This window comes from Rana temporaria, chromosome 13 (assembly GCF_905171775.1).
Source record: "Rana temporaria chromosome 13, aRanTem1.1, whole genome shotgun sequence".
Taxonomy (NCBI): Eukaryota; Metazoa; Chordata; class Amphibia; order Anura; family Ranidae; genus Rana; species Rana temporaria.
Window position 1 is genome coordinate 95,954,915 of NC_053501.1, and position 19,897 is coordinate 95,974,811.

The window sequence follows — 19,897 nt, forward strand, 5'->3', positions numbered from 1 at the left end:
CCACTCGAATCTGCTCGGCTGGACGATGGCACAATGGTAGACTCACCACGGGGTATCCTGATGGATGGCTGTAAGCCTGGACTGGAACCTCACCGTAGGTGTACTTGCTCCAACTCCGATTCGTGAACAGGAACGGAAGGTCAGCTTCTTTCAAGCGACAAATGATGATATGAACAGTGGTGTCCACTGATGCAAGGTGCACACAGACATGGAGTTTGAAAAACTTTGTATCCAAGCGGGTCATGCAGGGGAAAGAAAGAAAACAATGCTCCGGATGGTGCAGGTAAAAGAGGATAGGTTTTATTGTAATAAAACCAAAAACATAAAAGTGATCAGATGCCCCAGTTGAAGTCCACTTGGACGAAACGCGTCGGGCTTGCTATACCTGCACCCCATATTGATTTTATTCTCTTTTTATACTGAAGTGATCACTTTTATGTTTTTGGTTTTATTACAATAAAACCTATCATCTTTTACCTGCACCATCCGGAGCATTGTTTTCTTTCTTTCCCCTGCATGACCTGCTTGGATACAAAGTTTTTCAAACTCCATGTCTGTGTGCACCTTGCATCAGTGGACACCACTGTTCATATCATCATTTGTCGCTTGAAAGAAGCTGACCTTCCGTTCCTGTTCACGAATCGGAGTTGGAGCAAGTACACCTACGGTGAGGTTCCAGTCCAGGCTTACAGCCATCCATCAGGATACCCCGTGGTGAGTCTACCATTGTGCCATCGTCCAGCCGAGCAGATTCGAGTGGAGTCCTTCCATGCGTTTACGATCTGTTGTCGCTGACAAGCAGATCCACGTCTTCTGGTAAGAGTATTCCATCTACTCCTGATTTTATCGTGCAGAAAGTTTTTCCAATGATGAGGATGTGGTCATACACCCCCTATTGATGGACTTTTTGTTTTATGTTTTCTTTTGTGTTTTTCATTTCAAATGGACACTTATTCACAGGTCACTGTGATCCTATCACATTGACGCATAATTTGTATCTTTGTAAGAATTTTCAGCGCTGCATATTTTTTTTTCACTGTTTCCATTTCAATTTTTGTCATATTGCTTGTGTAGCTGCTTACTTTATATTTCCAGATTAGCGCAGTTTTTTTTCCCCTTTTTTAACCCCTTGATCATTTTAGTTTTATACAAGGCACCTGGTGTAAGTTGGGCCTCATATACAATTGTATTGCAGTGGCGGCTGGTGCTCAACATTTTTGGGGGCGCAAACGAAGAAAAAAAATTGCAGCCTCACTGTGCCCATCACATGCAGCCACTGTGCCATGCCACCAAATGCAGCCACTGTGCCATCAATTGTCACCACTGTGCCATGCCATCAAACACAGAAACTGTGCCATCAATTGTCACCACTGTGCCATGCCATCAAATGCAGTCACTGTGCCATCAATTGTCACCACTGTGCCATGCCATCAAACGCAGCAACTGTGCCATCAATTGTCACCACTGTGCCATGCCATCAAATGCAGTCACTGTGCCATCAATTGTCACCACTGTGCCATGCCATCAAACAGCAACTGTGCCATCAATTGTCACCACTGTGCCATGCCATCAAATGCAGTCACTGTGCCATCAATTGTCACCACTGTGCCATGCAACACAGCAACTGTGCCATCAATTGTCACCACTGTGCCATGCCATCAAACGCAGCCACTGTGCCATCAATTGTTACCACTGTGCCATGCAACACAGCAACTGTGCCATCAATTGTCACCATTGTGCCATCAATTGTCACCACTGTGCCATGCCACCAAATGCAGCCACTGTGCCATCAATTGTCACCACTGTGCCATGCCATCAAACACAGCAACTGTGCCATCAATTGTCACCACTGTGCCATGCCATCAAATGCAGTCACTGTGCCATCAATTGTCACCACTGTGCCATGCAACACAGCAACTGTGCCATCAATTGTCACCACTGTGCCATGCCATCAAATGCAGTCACTGTGCCATCAATTGTCACCACTGTGCCATGCCATCAAACAGCAACTGTGCCATCAATTGTCACCACTGTGCCATGCCATCAAACGCAGCCACTGTGCCATCAATTGTCACCACTGTGCCATGCCATCAAATGCAGTCACTGTGTCATGCCATCAAACGCAGCCACTGTGCCCCTCAATTGTTGCCACTGTGCCAATTGTCACCACTGTGCCCTTTAATTGTCACCACTGTGCCCCATGATGCCACTGTGCCCATTGTCACCACTGTGCCCCATGATGCCACTGTGCCCATTGTCACCACTGTGCCCCATGATGCCACTGTGCCCATTGTCACCACTGTGCCCCATGAGGCCACTGTGCCAATTGTCACCTCTATGCCCTTTGTTACCACTGTGCCCCATGATGCCACTGTGCCCCATGATGCCACTGTGCCCATTGTCGCCCCTTTCCCTGTAAAAAGCACTTACCTGAAGCTTCCATGTCCTCCCTCGATGTCTTCTGCCGCGGTTGTAAAGCTTCAGCCAATCAGGTTCCTGATAACCAGAATCCGGGAACCTGATTGGCTGAAACGGCCGTTTGTCTTATGCAAGGACCGCAGATTGCCTGCGATCCGAGTATAGACACCCGAGAGCCGGAGGGCGGTACTGGAAAAGCCTATCAGAGCCACTGGCTTTGATAGGCAGTTCCCCTCAGCCAACCAGTTGCCGCTATTCGGGTAACCCGCGACCCACGTCTGGTTATATGAATAGACCAGGCAGCTGGCAACCAACAATAACATACATTCGTGCATTTATGCACGAATGTGTGTTATTTGCGAGAGGGGGTGGCGCTGCAGCGCCCTCTATAGACGGCCACCAGAACTGCGGTTAAAATGTCAAAATTTTAACCGAATAAAAGTTCTTAAAGGGCCCGTTTTTTTTTTTTGTGACTGTGGGGGGGAGGGGGGGGGGGGCGGCGCCCATGCGTCCATGCGTCCCTATGGACGGGCCACCACTGTTATTGGCTACTGAAGAGTGATCTGTGCATTATATTGCCTCCTCATTTACAGCATTTGCACCACATATGTTAAAGATAATACACATCTTCAGGCAGTAGAGGGCATTGTTCATCCACAAGAGACTTTCCAATGGTAATATTACATCAATAGCACTACATATGTTGCAGACCCAGGGGACACCTTTTTTTCATTTGTGTTCAGCAAGCCTTTGCAAGAGGATAATTACTTTAACCACTTCCATACCAGGCATTTGCGCACCTTCCTGCCCAAGCCAATTTTCAGCTTTCAGCACTGTCGCAATTTGAATGACAATTGCACGGTCATGCTACACTGTATCCAAATTACATTTTTATAATTTTGTTCCCACAAATAGAGCTTTCTTTTGGTGGTAATGCAATTTTTATTTTTTGCGCAACAACTAAAAAAAAGACCGAAATTTTTGAAAAAAATTAAGTTTTAATTTTTTTTTATTATATATTTTTGTAAATACCGTATTTATCGGGGTATAGTGTGCACCGGAGTATAACACACACCCCATGTTCAGAAGGGAATTTTAAGGGAAAAAACGTACATTTTGGATGTCTTGCCGGGCTTCCTTCAGCGGCCTTGTCCGGCGTCCGTCTGCGGCCTTGCGCGGGGTCCGTCCTGCATTGTCGGTGTCCGTCTGCTGTCTTGCCCGGCGTCCATCGGCGGCCTTGTCCGGCGTCCGTCTGCGGCCTTGCGCGGGGTCCGTCCTGCATTGTCGGTGTCCGTCTGCTGTCTTGCCCGGCGTCCATCGGCGGCCTTGTCCGGCGTCCGTCTGCGGCCTTGCACGGGGTCCGTCCAGCCTTGTCGGTGTCCGTCTGCCGTCTTGCCCGGCGTCCATCAGCGGCCTTGTCCGGAGTCCGTCTGTTTGAGTTTGGCGCCTCGGTCGAGCTGTGCAGAGCCGGATTTCCGGTGTTCGGCTCTACTCGGCTTCTCTCGGCTCCTCTAACGTGGTTGCGGGCGGAGCCGAGTGTGGCCGAGCCTAGCCGAGTGCCCAGTACACTCGGCTCGGTTCGGTCTTTGTCGGCTGCGCTCTGAGACAGCCGACACCCACGATTTCCCCCTGATTTTAAGGGGGAAATAGTGCGCATTATATGCCAATAAATACGGTAAGCACTTTTTCTTCTTCAATTACGGGCACTGATGGTCACTGATATGGCGGCACTGATGGGCACCGATGAGGTGGCACTGTTGGGCACCGATGAGGTGGCACTGATGGGCACTGATAGGCGGCGCTGGTATGCTACACTGATGGGCTCTCATAGGCGGCACTGATGGGCACTCATAGGTGGCACTGGGCACTCTTTGGCGACACTGATGGGCACTCATAGGCGGCACTGATGGGAACTCATAGGCGGCACTGATGAGCACTCTTTTGCGGCACTGGGCACTTATAGGCGACACTGGGCACTCTTTGGCGGCACTGATGGGCACTTATGGGCGGCACTTATGGGTGGCACTGATGGGTACTTATGGGTGACACAGATGGGCACTGATAGGTGGGCACTGGGCATAGATGGGCACTGAGAGGTGGCACTGATGGACACTGAGGGGTGGCACTGATGGCATTGCTGGGCATCATTTCAGTCAGTGCCCATGTTGCCAGTCAGTGCCCATTTGTGGGCACTGATTGGCATCGTTTGTGTTCGATTTTTTTTGTTTGTTTTTTTGCCTATTTATCTCTATTGAGCACAGGGGGCACTCCCTGGTGGTCCAGTGTGGGCATCCGAGGGGGGGCTGCTCTAATAAACAATCAGCGCATCGGTTCTCCTCTACTTGCGTCTGTCAGATGCGAGTGAAGAAGAGCCGATCAACGGCTCTTCCTGTTTACATTGTGATCAGCCGTGATTGGACACGGCTGATCACGTGGTAAAGAGCCTCCGCCGGAAGCTCTTTACCGAGATCGGAGATGCAGGGTATCAGACTGACACCCCGCATCACCGATCGCCTGGCATGTAATCCTGCAGGACGTCAATAGACGTCCAGTCAGGATTTCAAAACCACTTCCCGGACGTCAATTGACTATTGACCGGGCGGAAAGTGGTTAATTAGGGGTGGAGCCTTATTTTTAAAAGGGGCATGGTTTTGCAAGAAGCCTATCATTTATCTAGTGCCACACAATTAAGCTTGTATAAGAGAGCTGAACTAATGGGGCTAAAGAAGTACAAAAGTAAACATGCAGTGCAGAGCAGTAAGAAATAGCAGTGCAGAGCTACGAAGAGCACATGCAGCAGCAGGATGGTACTTAGTGGTAGGGCAGTCGGTGACCAGCATGTAATTTGGCTGCATTTATGGATATATTTTGCTACAAATACAAGCAATGTTCTGAAGATCGTAGAAGTGCAGCTGTCCAGATTTTTCATTTGTTTAATGCAGTGGCGAGTTGGGCACCCTTTCATGCCAGTAATAGAAGTCCTGTAGTTCGGGCTTACCTGGATGAGTGGGTGCGTGTTTGTATTGGGGGTACACGTCAAGGAGGGTAAGAGTACATTACCCTTACAGGGTGTCTCCTCTGTCAGCTTCCTGGAACATTCTCCCGCTGGCAGCTGTATATCTGCAAGGACATTTTAGGATCTTAGTGTGAACTAGATATAACAGCGCCTGGTTACTTCGAAGTACCGGTGCTATTTAAATTTAGAGGGAGATCAGAGTGTTAATCAGAGTGTTAGTTAAACTCTGATCTGGTTAATGTGTTCAAATTTGGGTCTCTGTCTCAGCTTGGCTGTGCTGTGGGCTTATTCTGTTGTTGCTGGGGTGTTCTTCCCACCCCGGGACAGTAGGTGGCAGCAGTAGAGTCAAGACTTGGGTGCTCTTCCCCAGCAGCCAATCAGGAGGGTTGAGCCTCGCTGTGCATGCTGGGGGAAGGTATTTATGGGGCAGACGCCATTAGTTCTGGGTCTTCTTCAAGTGCGGCATTCATCTTTAGGGCGCCGCGGCGTTATGGCCTACCGGGCCGGGGCGTGCGTGCCACACGGTGTTCCTGGTTCCGGGAGCAAGTTGGTCCAGAACAATTGAGCTGTGGCAGGGAGCCCAGTTGTCGACTGGGTTTCCAATCCTGAAGATTCCAAGCGGTATAGCTGTTCGGTGAGGAGTCCATCTGAGGAGAGCCAATGAGAGGCTGACGATCCAATAGGGTCTCGACAATCCACTGGGGATCGAGGTATCCAGACACTGAGAGGCTGGTCACCTGTCAGTCGGTACCTGAAAGTAACTTGAAGGAGATCCAGGTGTAATTCAACCAAGGAGGTTCATCTCCGTAACCACAATCAGGAGGGCCTGTGGCAGAGGTTTCTCACTGAATCCATTCCAGGAGGGTCTGTGGCAGAGACTTCTCCCAAAAGGTTCCAATTCATTCCAGGAGGGTCCGTGGCAGAGACTTTTCCTTAAAGGTTCGAGCGATACTCTGGCTGCCAGGTCAGTGAGAGAGGCCTGTCCGGGTACGCTATTCCCACTCAAGCAGGAGTGGCGCAAGAAGTGTTACACGTGAGAGCAGGACTGTTTCCCTATTGCTACGCCTGAATTTGCTATTCTTCTTCTCCTTTCAACTCTACCTTCCTCACCACAAGTTTTATTGTTATTACCCGGCTGGGTAATAAAGAGCACAGCAAAAGACACCTGTCGTGGACATTCCTTTACTACTGCTATATGCACCATATACTCCTAAGACAGCGGAGGAGCCATGAGGTAACATGCCACCCAAAACAAACCAGCAGCTCCTCCGGATGTAGTGCTACATAAGGAAAGGGCTCCCTGGCATTCTGTTATATATAAGTGCTTTATATATTACTATTGTAAAGTCCCTTATGGATGAACAGTGCCCTCTTCTGTCTGAAGCATTGTATGACCTGCAACTCAGGCAGTGCTATTGCTCTAATACAAGGTTTTTCAACAATGGTTGAGCAATGACCAATGTTTGCCTCTCGAATAAGTTCCCAGTATAGCACTACCCCCGAAGGAGCTGCTGTTACCTTACTGTTCCATACGCTCGTTCCAGGAGTTGTCCTTGAAGAGTTGCCCATAAGCATGTACGCACCAAACACAAAGGGCTGGATTCAGATACATTGGCGTATCTGTTCGCCCGGCGTAACGTATCTGAGATACGTTACGCCGCTCTAACTTTGGGCGGGAGTTCTATATTCAGAAAAAACTTGCGCCCTTAGTTACGGCGGCGTAACGTATGTGTTGCGGCGTAAGGCCGCGTAATTCAAATGGCGATGTAGGGGGTGTGTTTTATTTAAATGTGTCTTGACCCCGCGTTTTTTACGTTTTTTGTTTTTTTGGAACGGCGCATGCGCCGTACGTAAAATATCCCAGTGTGCATTGCTCTAAATGACGTCGCAAGGATGGTTTCGACGTGAACGTAAATTACGTCCAGCCGTATTTGCGAACGACTTACGCAAACGACATAAAAAATTCAAAACTCGCCCGCGGGGAACGACAGCCATACCTAACATTAGCTACCCCTCAAATAGCAGGGGTAACTATACGCCGGAAAAAGCCAAATGCAAACGACGTAAAAAAAAAGCGCCGGGCGGTCGTTCGTTTCTGAATCGGCGTAAATACTCATTTGCATATTCCTCGCGTAAAAATACTGAAGCGCCACCTAGCGGCCAGCCTGAAATTGCAGCCTAAGATCTGACGGTGTAAGACACTTACACCTGGCGGATCTTAAAGGGGTTTTCCACCCATTTTGTAAGTTTATTAAAAGTCAGCAGCTACAAAAAGTGTAGCTGCTGGCTTTTAATAAACCGACACTTACCTGCTCCACGGCTCCGCTCCTCGCCCCCCCTCGCCGGCCGGCGTCTTCATGCTCAGTGTGGGCACCCGGCCGTGACAGCTTTCGGCTTCACGGGCAGGCACCAACTGCGCATGCGCGAGCGGCGCGGCGCCGTCTGATTGGACAGGCGATCGCCTACAGCAACCCCTTCCTGTAGGTGATTAAGCTTAATCGCCTAGGCGATTAGGCTTAATCGTCTACCCGGAAGGAGGAAGTGGGACAGGAAGTCCCACTCCTCCTGAAGCCCCCACTCCCTCCCCAAAAAAATTACATGCCAAATGTGGCATGTAAGGGGGTGAGGAGTGGGATAAGTGGAAGTTCCAAATTTGGGTGGAACTCCGCTTTAAGGATATCTATGCGTAACCTGATTCTCTGAATCAGTCGCATAGATACGACCGGCCAGGCTCAGAGATACGACGGCGTATCAGGAGATACGCCGTCGTATCTCTTTCTGAATCCGGCCCAAAGTCTCTTTCAAGGGTTTTGTTAAACAAAGTTCTCCAACAGAGGGGTAGAGGGACAGGGAAATACTCAGGTACTTTTGCTTTGCGGATCACAGGGTTCCACTTAGATCCAGAGGATTAACTCGGCTCCACACTGGATTTCAGCAACCACCAGATAGGCCTACTCTCACTGGCCTAGGAGCTGGTGCGAAGCTTGTCAAAGTCTCTGCCACAGACTTGATAAGTGTCAGGCCGTCCCACAATCTTCTGCCACAAGATCGTGTAACCAACTGCACACTCGATATAGTGCCAACAAATGTTACACAACTCACGGTGCCAAGAATCTTTCAGCCGGACCGGCAGCACAGTGAGGTCAATCCGCCAGGGTACGTCCATCAATTGAATCCCACTGGTTCAGCTTCCTTCCATAGATAAGGTAGCGAAGGACCATCCCTGGGTCAGTAGGCCCCAGAAACTCCTGCCAGCCGGCCCCAAGGCTACAAAACAGCTCAACATCCCTGAGGCCAGGAGGGCCATCAGGTCAAGAACGGAAGACGAACCCCGCTAAACGGCAGAATGCACAGCGGGTTGACCACGCCCCCTGAGCCACTTCTGAGAGAGAGATACCCAATACATCAAGCCTGTTGCCTTTCCAACCGTGACCTGCGGTGACAGTGACACCCACCGTCAGGGGGGAAACTTGTGCAACCCAGCTGAACTGAACAGAGCCAACAATTTAGAATAATTGTTCTGAGCCAAAACTATTGCTCAGGCAACTATAATTTAACACATAGCGCCCACTCAATGGGAGCAGGGCGCTACACCAGTGACACCAATGATCTTTTTATCTATCTGTAGGGAGGAAATTCTTCCCCAAGACCACAGATGTAAGGAGCACGCTTCCACTGACCATACCACTAATGTATCATGACTTGTAGATATAGCCATTTTTAACAGGGGTTTCCTGAGACCGAAAGGTTATTTCAAGGGTTCCTCCGTGTTGAAAAGGTTGAGAAAGTCTGCTCTAATATCAATGGAAAATTCCTTGTATGTACATAGTGCCCTCTACTGCCTGAAGAAGTGTATGCAGGAGCATGAAAGTTGTACCTGGGCTACTGGATATCCACGAGAATGTAGGCTTGTTTTTGGGTGATCCATCACTGGGTGACTTTTTTATGATGTTTTTTTAGAACATTTCTGGTGATTTCTTTTTTTTTTAACGAGAGACAAATGTGGTTTGGTCCGTTGTTAAGCTAAGTACCCTTATCAGTTACATGAACACCAGCTGCTTTGTATAAAACATAGAAGCAGTGTGTATTTTATATCTTTATGACGCTTCATACAATTAACTTATTTCTGTAAGTATTAAGATACTTTTTACATGCTTATCTAAGAAGCACTTAATATTTTTTTTCTCCTGAAATCTGAGGAATTAAGGACTCAGGAAGTGAATGAGATAAGAATTCAATTCTGAGCATGTGTTGGACTATAAGGGGATTTCCATGCAAACTGAAAATGACTCGAAGAAAAGACTGCGTGAGCACACCACAGTTCAAGTAAAGTGCAATACATTAACTTTCAGTTCTGCACTCTGAGCAATGGCCAATCATAAGGCCCTTCATTCTGTAATCCTAACACTAAAGCCCCGTACGCACGGTCGGACCTTTGTTTGACCAAAATCACATCGGAATTCCGACAGAATTCCATTGGAGTAAAAGAGAACATGTTCTCTATCTAAACTCCGACGGTATTCCTCTAAATTTCCGATGGAAATAATACGATGGGGCATACACGCGGTAGGAATTTTCGATGGAAAAAGTCTGTCTGACTTTTTCCATCGAAAATTTTGATCGTGTGTATGGGGCATAGCCCTCCTTGTAATACTGACCAATGGCCAATCAAAATCCCCTCTACCTGTAATCCTAACATTAACCCTCCTTGTAACACTCGCACTCAACTCCCCTAGAGGCTCAATCAGAATGCTAAGCCTTATGCCGCGTACACACGATCATTTTTCAGCATGTCTAAAAAACAACGTTTTCCCAACTTCATCATTAAAACGATGTTGCCCACACAATCGTTTTTAAAAAATTATCTAGCAAAGCGCGGTGACGTACAACACATACAACGGCACTTTAACCCCCCTGGCGGTATTCCCGAGTCTGACTCGGGGTGAGATTTTTATACCAAAACCGGTAACCCCGAGTCAGACTCGGGCTCGCCTCGCTGTAGCCACAGACAAAGTTACTTACCTTGTCCCTGGATCCAGTGATGCCACCGCGCTGTGTGAGCGAGCAGGACCTCGCTCGATTCACACAGTGTCCTCCTGTGCCGCCGATCTCCGTTCCCTGCGACGTTATGACGCACGGGAGCGGAGAACGGCGCCAAATTCAAAAACGTAAACAAACACATTACATACAGTATACTGTAATCTTATAGATTACAGTACTGTATGTAAAAATACACACCCCCTTGTCCCTAGTGGTCTGCCCAGTGCCCTACATGTTATTTTATATAATAAAAACCTTTCTTTCTCCCTGCAAACTGTAGATTGTCCATAGCAACCAAAAGTGTCCCTTTATGTCAAAAATGGTTTTAGAGCAGCTAGAAAACAACGATAATAAATTATAATCACTTGCAGCATTGTGCGATAGCGATTTGTGGGGAAATTCGTCATAAAAAAATAAAAGTAATGACAGCGACAATTCTGCAACTGAGCAAATTTCAGTGATTTTTTTTTTTTTTTTTTTTTTTTTTTTTTTTTATTTGAGTTGATTACATTATTGAATAATTTTTATTATAATTATATTATTATTTGTTATAATTATTTATTATATTATAATTTATAATTTTGTTTTTAAAAAAAATTTCATATCTGGGTCAGATTTAAGTGAGTTATTCCTAAGAATTACAGGCCTACAGTATAAAACGCCAAATTTCCTTGCAAATAATGGTACCGCTTTCAGCACCTTTTTTCTGAAATAATCATACTGCCAGGGAGGTTAAAGGGGAAGTTCCATTTGCCTTTGGGCTGCTTTAGCTGATTCCGTGTTAGTAAAAGACGATTCGCGCTTTTTTGTCTGTTAAAGCTTGATGAATGTGCTTACTCCTCTATGAACGGTAGTTTTACCATAACGAGCGCTCCCGTCTCATAACTTGCTTCTGAGCATGCGCGGGTATTTTTCGTCGTTTTAGCCCACACACGATCATTTTTTACAACCCAAAAACGACATTGTTTAAAACGACGTTAAAAAATGCAGCATGTTCGATTTTTTTTTTGTCGTTTTTCAGAACCTGAAAAATGATGTGAAGCCCACACACGATCATTTTAAATGACGTTTTTGAAAAACAAAGTTTTTTTCATGCTGAAAAATGATCGTGTGTACGCGGCATCACTTGTATGTATGTAAGTCTCACACTATCCTTCCCTGTAATACTAACTCTCACATTTACTTTCCCGTTAACCAATACTAACCCTCCCTGTAAATCTAATGCCACATACACACAATCAGAAATTCCGACAAGAAAACCGTGGATTTTTTTCCTACGGAATGTTGGCTCAAACTTGTGTTGCATATACACGGTCACACAAAACTTCCTGTAACCTCAACCTCCACACTAACCCTTCCTGTAACCCTAACATTAGTCATTACCTGTTACTTTAACACTTACCCTGTCTGTATCCTTAGCAAAAGCCCTTCCTGTAACCCAGTACAGCCTCCCTATAACTCAAACACTAAGGCCCCGTACACACGATAGAATCCATCCGCTGAAAAATCTCAGCGGATCGGTTTCAGCGGATAGATTCTATGGTGTGTACAATCCAGCGGATCTGTTTCCGCGGATTTTTATCCCCTGGGATGGATTTCCAGCGGATAAATATTCGATGACATGCTATCAAATCTATCTGCTCAAATCTATCCGCTGGTCTGTATAGACTCACCGGATCCATCCGTCCGAAGGGATCCCCCGCATGCGTCGTAATGATTCGACGCATGCGTGGAATTCCTTATATGACAGCGTCGCGCACGTCGCCGCGTCATAGTCGCGGCGACGGCGCGACACGTCATCGCCAGAGGATTTCAGCGCGGATTTCCATGCGATGGTGAGTACACTCCATCGCATGGAAATCCGCGGAAATCCTCGAGAGGATTTATCCGTGGAAACGGTCCGCTGGACCGTATCCGCGGATAAATCCTCCCGTGTGTATGGGGCCTAACACTAATCCTCACACTAACCATCCCTTATGTAAACTCCTTGTTTGCATACTCACCTGTCCTGCTTTAGGTTCCTCTTCCCCTAACAAACACCCCTTCCCACCATTGGGATCCTGGCACCAGATTCTCCCGTTTCCAATGAAGTCATATGTTTTCATTTGGCTCAATCCTAGAACACAAACTGTATCTGTAGTTTAACCTAAAGCGGAGGTTCACCCAAATAACATGTATATAAGATCATATTCTTTATACTTCCACCATGTACAGAATGCCCTTTTTTTTTTGTCTCTACATACCTTAATATGGCTATTTTCCACCCGGCTTCCGCAATGTCACCTGGGACTTCGCCCAGATGATTGACGTCCTTGAGAAAAAGTTCCCCCCGCGTAGGCGCGTCACGAGAGTCACGGAGTTTCCAAAAGTAACCGAACTGCGAATCAGCTCTACACGGCCCCTGGGCACCGACTAGGAGCCGTGTAGAGCTGACTGCGCAGGCGCCGTATAGAGCTGACTCGCAGTTCAGCTACTTTCGGAAACTCTGTGACTCTTGTGACGCGCCTACGAAACAGGTGGGCGTGGGGGGGAACTTTTTCTCAAGGACGTCAATGATCTGGGCGAAGTCCCAGGTGACATTGCGCCTCTGCATAGAAACGCCTACTCCCGTGGGAGTCAGTACCCGGAAGCCGGGTGGAAAAATAACCATAGTAAGGTATGTAGAGACAAAAAAAAGGGCATACTGTACATGGTGGAAGTATAAAGAATATGATCTTATATACATGTTATTTGGGTGAACCTCCGCTTTAAAGCCCAAAAATGTTGAAAATGTTTGAAAATGTTGTTTCCCGTGCAGTGGGGCTGTACTCACACTGCATGGGTTAACTTCTCATTTTGTCTGGGGGTGAACACAGCGCTTATACTTACCTGATCCTTCTATCCTTCAGAAAACAGTGCTCCCCATGTCCAACGGTGGACTATTTATGAATGATGTCTTCACATCCAGAGCTGGTATATGGGAGTGATGACGTCAGGAACAGTCCACTGCACAAGGCCTCTAAACCCTGGGGGGGGGGGGAGCCACAAGGACTGGTCTTGTGCTGGGAGGATCAGGTGAGTATATCTCTGCTCTCCAATCCCGTAGACAAAACCTAGCAGTTCACCCATGCATAGCGGGCACAGCCCCACCGCATGGCAGGAAACTTTTTTGTTTAGCTTTAATAGAGATGAAAATGAACATTAAAGTGGAGCCCTAAAAAAAAAATGCCATTAATGTGCATGAAATAAATAAAAAAAAAAAACATTTGGATGTATATATATATATTTTTTTTTTACTCTGTAAATGGCTGTTGCTATGCGGTCCCTCGAAATCTGCCTCCTTCATCACGGATTCGATCGCCGCAGGGATTCCCGCCATCGTCTCATGGAGGTATAGAGCAGGGAGATGCTTGTGTAAAAATGCATTTCCTTGGTTTGCGTAGTGACAATGACACTGATCTCCGCTCCGTGTACTCGGAGGGGAGATCAGTGTCATGTGACACACAGCCCAATCCCCCCTACGGTAAGAAACACTCAATAGGGAAAACTTAACCCCTACAGCGCTACCTAGTGGTTAACCCCTTCACTGCCAGTGTCATTTTCACAGTAACCAGTGCATTTTTATAGCACTGATCGCTGTAAAAATGACAATGGCCACAAAAATGTGCCAAAAGTGTCCTATGTGTCCACCATAATGTCGCAGTCACAATAAAAAATAAATAAATCACTGATCGCCGCCATTACTAGTAAAAAAAAAATTATTAATAAAAATGTCATAAAACTATCCCCTATTTTGTAGACGCTATAACTTTTGCGCAAACCGATCAATAAAACATTGTTTTACCAAAAATATGTAGAAGAATACGTATCGGCCTAAACTGAGGAAAAAAACACTTTTGTTATATATTTTTGGGGGATATTTATTATAGCAAAAAGTAAAAAATATTATTTTTTTTTCAAAATTGTCGCTCTATTTTTGTTTATAGCGCAAAAAATAAAAACCGCAGAGGTGATCAAATACCACCAAAAGAAAGCTCTATTTGTGGGGAAAAAAGGACGCCAATTTTGTTTGGGAACCACGTCGCCCGACCGCGCAATTGTGAGTTAAAGCGGCACAGTGCCGAATCGCAAAAAGTGGCCTGGTCCTTTAGCTGCAAAATGGTACGGGGCTGAAGTGGTTAAATGGCTATTTTTTTTGTTTCTTGTTCTATATTTACTTTTCATTCATACTTTAAAAGCCCATCGCCAGCCAAACTTAGATTACAGTTGACATTTTCGGACTATAAGAAAATGTTGAAATCTGAAGAATTAAAGCGGTTGTATAGGCAATTTTTTTTTTCCTTTTCCTGGCACCTGTAAAGAAAAAAGCATAATGAGCTAGTATGCACTGCATACTAGCTCATTATGAAATACTTAAATTGGAACGAGGCGTTGTTACCGCTGCCGGTCCATGCCGAGGGAGATGACATTTCCCCTTGGCGTTTCTTCTGTGAGTGGCTGGAGCCGCGATGTCGTCACTCCCGCGCATTCAGCGGCTAGTTGCGAGGGGAATATCTCCTAAACCGTAAAGGTTTAGGAGATATTCTTTTTTACCTACAGGTAAGCCTTATTATAGGCATACCTGTAGGTAAAAGTAAAAAAACACCCTATACAACCACTTTAAAGACTGCATCTAGTCAAATGAGTTTTGTTGATTACTGATTAAAATATCTGTTTATGATACACACAGTCCACTCCTCCTAAGATATCAGTAGTTGTGGTTTCACACTTCTTCTAAAATATATTCATCTGTGCAGAAACTGCGGTTTCCATGCACGGCTCTAAATTTTGCAGTAGTTTCTCTTGCTTTGTGTCCTTCAGTATCACACTCCATTCTACAGACAATGATGAAACATCTACCTGAATGCTTCTTGGTCCTTTCAATATTTCCTTCTCTACTTCTTACAGGTCAGTACACCGTATAGAGCTCTTCACTCAACCCTGACCCCCCCTTCCTCACTACAAAGCTCACGTCCCCTTAGTACAGAGCATCCCCTCCACCCCTCAGTACACAGTGTTTCCCCCACCTCCCTCTACCCCCCCCAGCAGTACAGAGATACTCCTCCCTCCTTCTCCCCAGTACACAGAGTCCCCCTTCTACCCACCCAGCAGTACATAGCTACTCCTCCCTCCTTCTCCCCAGTACTCAGAGTCCCCCAGTATATAGTGCCCCTAGTAGATAGCGCTCCCCCAGTATACAGAGCTCCTCCAGTACTCAAACTCACAGTACATAGTCCCCCCCCCAGTACACAGAGCCCCCATTACAGAGAGTTCCCCCCAGTATATAGAGCCTTCCCAGTACACAGATCCCCCAATACACAGAGTCCCCACCCAATACACAGAGCCCCCCAGTACACTCCAGTACTCAGAGCTGGTAAATATTGCTTTTGTGTTTAGATATTATTATGTATTGTACATACAGCCAGAATTAGTACCTGAATCTGTCCTGATATCTATCTCCTGTCATACTGTGCTTAGTGGCACTCACAGAGATGGAGGAGAAGAACTAGGACCCAATTAGAATATACTGCATGCACATGTCCTTTTATATACTGTATACATATATAGTAGGGCAGTGGGCAAGTGTATTACATTAAAGTGGTTTTCAAGCCTGAAGGTTTTTTGGATTTCAGTGCCCCATAGGGTCAGCCACCCCCTGCTCCCTCCGCAGCCGCCGGTTCTCCTCTTTGAGCTTCTCCAGCTCCATCTCCAGTTCATGGAGCCTGGGGGGGACGGCCTGCTGTGACCTCAGGCGGTTGTTCTCCTCCTCCATGCGGCTTATGCACTCCTCCAGCTCCATGTACTCACGGATCAGCTCCTGCTTGCTCATGTCCTGCAGGCTCTCCACGTGGTACTTCATCATCAGGAACTGGGTGGTGGTATAAGGGGCCACCGGTGGGCCCTTGGCGAACATCTCGGCCCGCATCTTGGACGCCCGCTGCAACTCCCTCTCCTCCAGTCGCTTCTTCTCCTCCCAGGTCAGCTTGTTATACGGCTTCCAGGACATCTTCTTCTTGGAGGGTAGCCGGCGGTGCCTCTTTCTGCCCAGCTCCCTCCAGGGCCCCTCCAGCTCATGGCTGTCGCCCACCCAGCTGTCTCTTAATCCCCGGGCGGTTTTTCCATTACCCATGACCAGCTGACAATGGTGTTCCCTGTTGTCCGTAATAACAGATTGTACCATGAGGGCTTCGTAAGGGGTGCCCCATGGTTCTTCCTGACCCAGCTCCTGGGGATCCCAAGCTGAGTCTACACAATGGGCTGATGCTGGTGGGCGGTACCCAGGTTGAGACCAATTTGACCTGGTGTTGTCGTTCATGGGGCAATTCTGCTTGAAGTGACCCAGCTGTTTGCACCGGAAGCAGCGTTATTCGTTGTCCTCCTGGCTTGGATAGCGAGGGCTAGATGTCACCGGTCTGTTAGGAGGTTGGTATCTAGCAGCTGGTGGGTGTGAGGGCGCTGTTGGTCGTGGAGGTTGTACCCGTGGTGTGACCTGGTTCATCTTGCGAGTATCCGCATATTCATCCGCCAACTTAGCGGCCTCTGGTAGAGTCATGGGCCTGCGATCTCTTACCCAGTCTTTGACATCCGTCTGGATGTGATTGTAAAATTGCTCCAGGAGCATTAGTTGCAAAATGTCCTCTGCGGTGGTGGCCTGGCTGCTGTTAACCCAGTTAGAGGCCGACAGGGATAACTGGCATGCCCATTCCACGTAAGAGTCTTTCGTGGTTTTGCGTGAGTCCCTGAACTTCTGTCGGTGGGACTCTGGGGTTACTGCATAACGAGCCAGGAGCACTTCTTTAACCCTGGCGTAGCTATGGATATCCTGATCTGGCACGGTCCGGAAAGCATCAGAAGCTTTGCCTGACAGTTTGCCTGACAATATTGCAACCCACTCTCCTCTAGCTATTCGGTGCAGGTTACATTGTCTCTCAAAATCTGCCAGGTAGTTATCAATTTCACAGTCTTTTTCATCAAAAGCTTTAAAAGCGCTAAACGGAATCTTCCTTGTGTCTGCTGTGCTGTACTCACTGTTTGGAGAATGCTGCTTGTTGGACTGCAGCCAGTTTTAACTGTAGCTCTGCGTCTCTTATTTGTTTAGCCTCCTGTAGCTCTGCGTCTCTTATTTGTTTAGCCTCCTCCGCTAACAGGTCCATCACTTTCAGCACCACATCCGCCGTTGGGTTCGGACCGAACCATGCTAGCTTCTCTCTCATTAGCTTGTTGGCTGGTGATTCCTCTTCCTGAATCACTGGTGTCTCCATCTCTTGTACTGCTGGCATTGCTGCAACCAAGTTCTCCTGGTCTAGCTCCATTAATTCTGCTTTGATGACCCGCTTGGTTTTGTTGCTAGCAATCCTTCCACGAACTTCCAGTAGTTCTTCCAGTGTATTTCTTTTAAGCAGGGTGTACCAGCCTTCCATTCACTGTTCCCAGTGTCTGCTTGGAATCCTGGTGTAAAGGATAGTAGAAGGGAAAATCCCGCTGCTGACAACCAGTTGTGACGGTAGTAGAATGATATCCCCGTCAAACATTCCCTTCTTCCCATAAAGAAAATCACCCAATATTCCACGAGGAGGAATATTCCTGGGATCGCCCAATAATCCACACATGAGCCAAGCTTACTGCTGGAACCAGAGAGACTTTAATGGTACAACACCTAGCTTATATGTAGTTACAAAACTGTTACAATGACAATCTCTGCCCCCCCTCACACAGTGGGGGCTCCCATACAGATTATAGGCAGACACTTCGGAGCTGACCCTGTAGACACATTTCTTAAGGGTAAACAAAGGTCTTCTTCACACACACACAATAGATCAATTAGCCTTTAAAATAGGGAGCTGGCTGGGGAAGGGACATTAACATTTCAACAGTCTGTTACACAGAAGAATGAGTCACACATGAAATCACCTTTTACCTCTAACACACACAGCATTACTAGCAGGGAGAATTAAACTGAAGCATATAGGCAAAAAGTCCTTCACAAAGGGGTTGTAAAAGCAGAAGATTTTTTTTACCTTACTGCATTCTGTGCAGAAAGGTAAAACAACTTCTGTGAGCATCTTCCCCCAGCCTCCCTAACTGAAGACCTGAGCCTAATCTCAATCCAGCAATGTGCATGAGAGCTGAGGCTTACTCGGCTATCTTGCACCTCATTGGCTCAGATACAGCAGCAGGAGCCATTGGTTCCTGCTGCTGTCAATTAGAGCCAGTAACAAGGGGCCGAGCCTCGTTCTGTGCAGAGGTGTACGTAAAACATTTGGCACCTGGGGTGGATTCTATATCTGGCACCCCCCCAACTTTAAAATGTAAAAACACCCCACTGTGCCCCCTGCGTACCTCTGCACCCCCAATATCTGTTTGTCACTACTGTGTACCCTCTCTCCACAACTACACCTCTGGACCCCTTTACATTACACTGCCCCCCACAGCTCTGGACCCCTTTACATTACACAGCCCCCTGCACCTCTTTACATTACACACCCCATCGCACCTCTAGACCCCTTTACATTACACAGCCCCTCCCTGCAGCTATGGACCCCTGCACATTACATAGACCCCCCACAGTTATGGACCCCTGCATGTTACACAGACCCCCCTGCAGCTCTGGACCCCTGCACATTACACAGTCCCCCAGTTCTGGGCCCCTGCACATTACATAACGCCCCTGCAGCTCTAGACCCTTTACATTACACTCTAGACCCTTTACATTACACAGCACCCCTACATCTCTGGACCCCTGCATGTTACACAGCCCCCCATCTCTGGCCCCCTGCACATTACACAGCAAGGGGTGGCACTCAGTGGGGTGGTGGAGCCTGGAGTACTGTCAGGGGACCCCAAAAGAGAAGGATCGGGGGGTGCTCTGTGCAAAACCATTGCACAGAGCAGGTAAAGATAACATGTTTTTTATTTTAATTAGAGAAAAAAACAAGGTTTACAATCACTTTAAGGTAAAAATCTTTGTAATGAGGATCCCCCCCCCCCCTAGAAAAACCATTACACAGAGCAGGTAATAATAACATGTTTGTTATTAAAAAAAAATGTGAAGCTTTACAATCACTTTAATACTGTAAATGAAATTTGTAGATTCTGTATATTATTGTATTCTATTTTGTATGTATTGCACACTGCACTAATAATGTTTTCATTACATATTGCATTCTTTCAAGTCCTGATTAGAATTTAGCCTACCTATGTTACACCCCTTGTTACGATAAGAGTACAATTATAATATTAATGGGACACCTACGTAATCACGTGTATAAAAAACTTCAATTGCACCGAATATACAGAACAGTTATTTTGGAAAGATGCTGTGTGGATCTTTTGTTTCTCGTTCCCTACTGCAGCAAAAATATCCAGTGCATAAATAATATAATCTTTTAGTGCAGCAAACAATTT

At 46.9% G+C, this 19,897-nt stretch overlaps 1 protein-coding gene across 1 annotated transcript in view; it reads left to right on the top strand.

Moving 5' to 3' along the window:
- Positions 1–19,897, top strand: part of LOC120920085 (SLAM family member 9-like) — a 102,997-nt gene that overhangs the window by 58,173 nt on the left and 24,927 nt on the right. Inside the window, exon 3 of the mRNA XM_040331998.1 lies at positions 15,314–15,400. Within this exon, the coding sequence (XP_040187932.1) occupies positions 15,314–15,400 (87 nt within the window). The remainder of the gene's footprint in view (positions 1–15,313; positions 15,401–19,897) is intronic.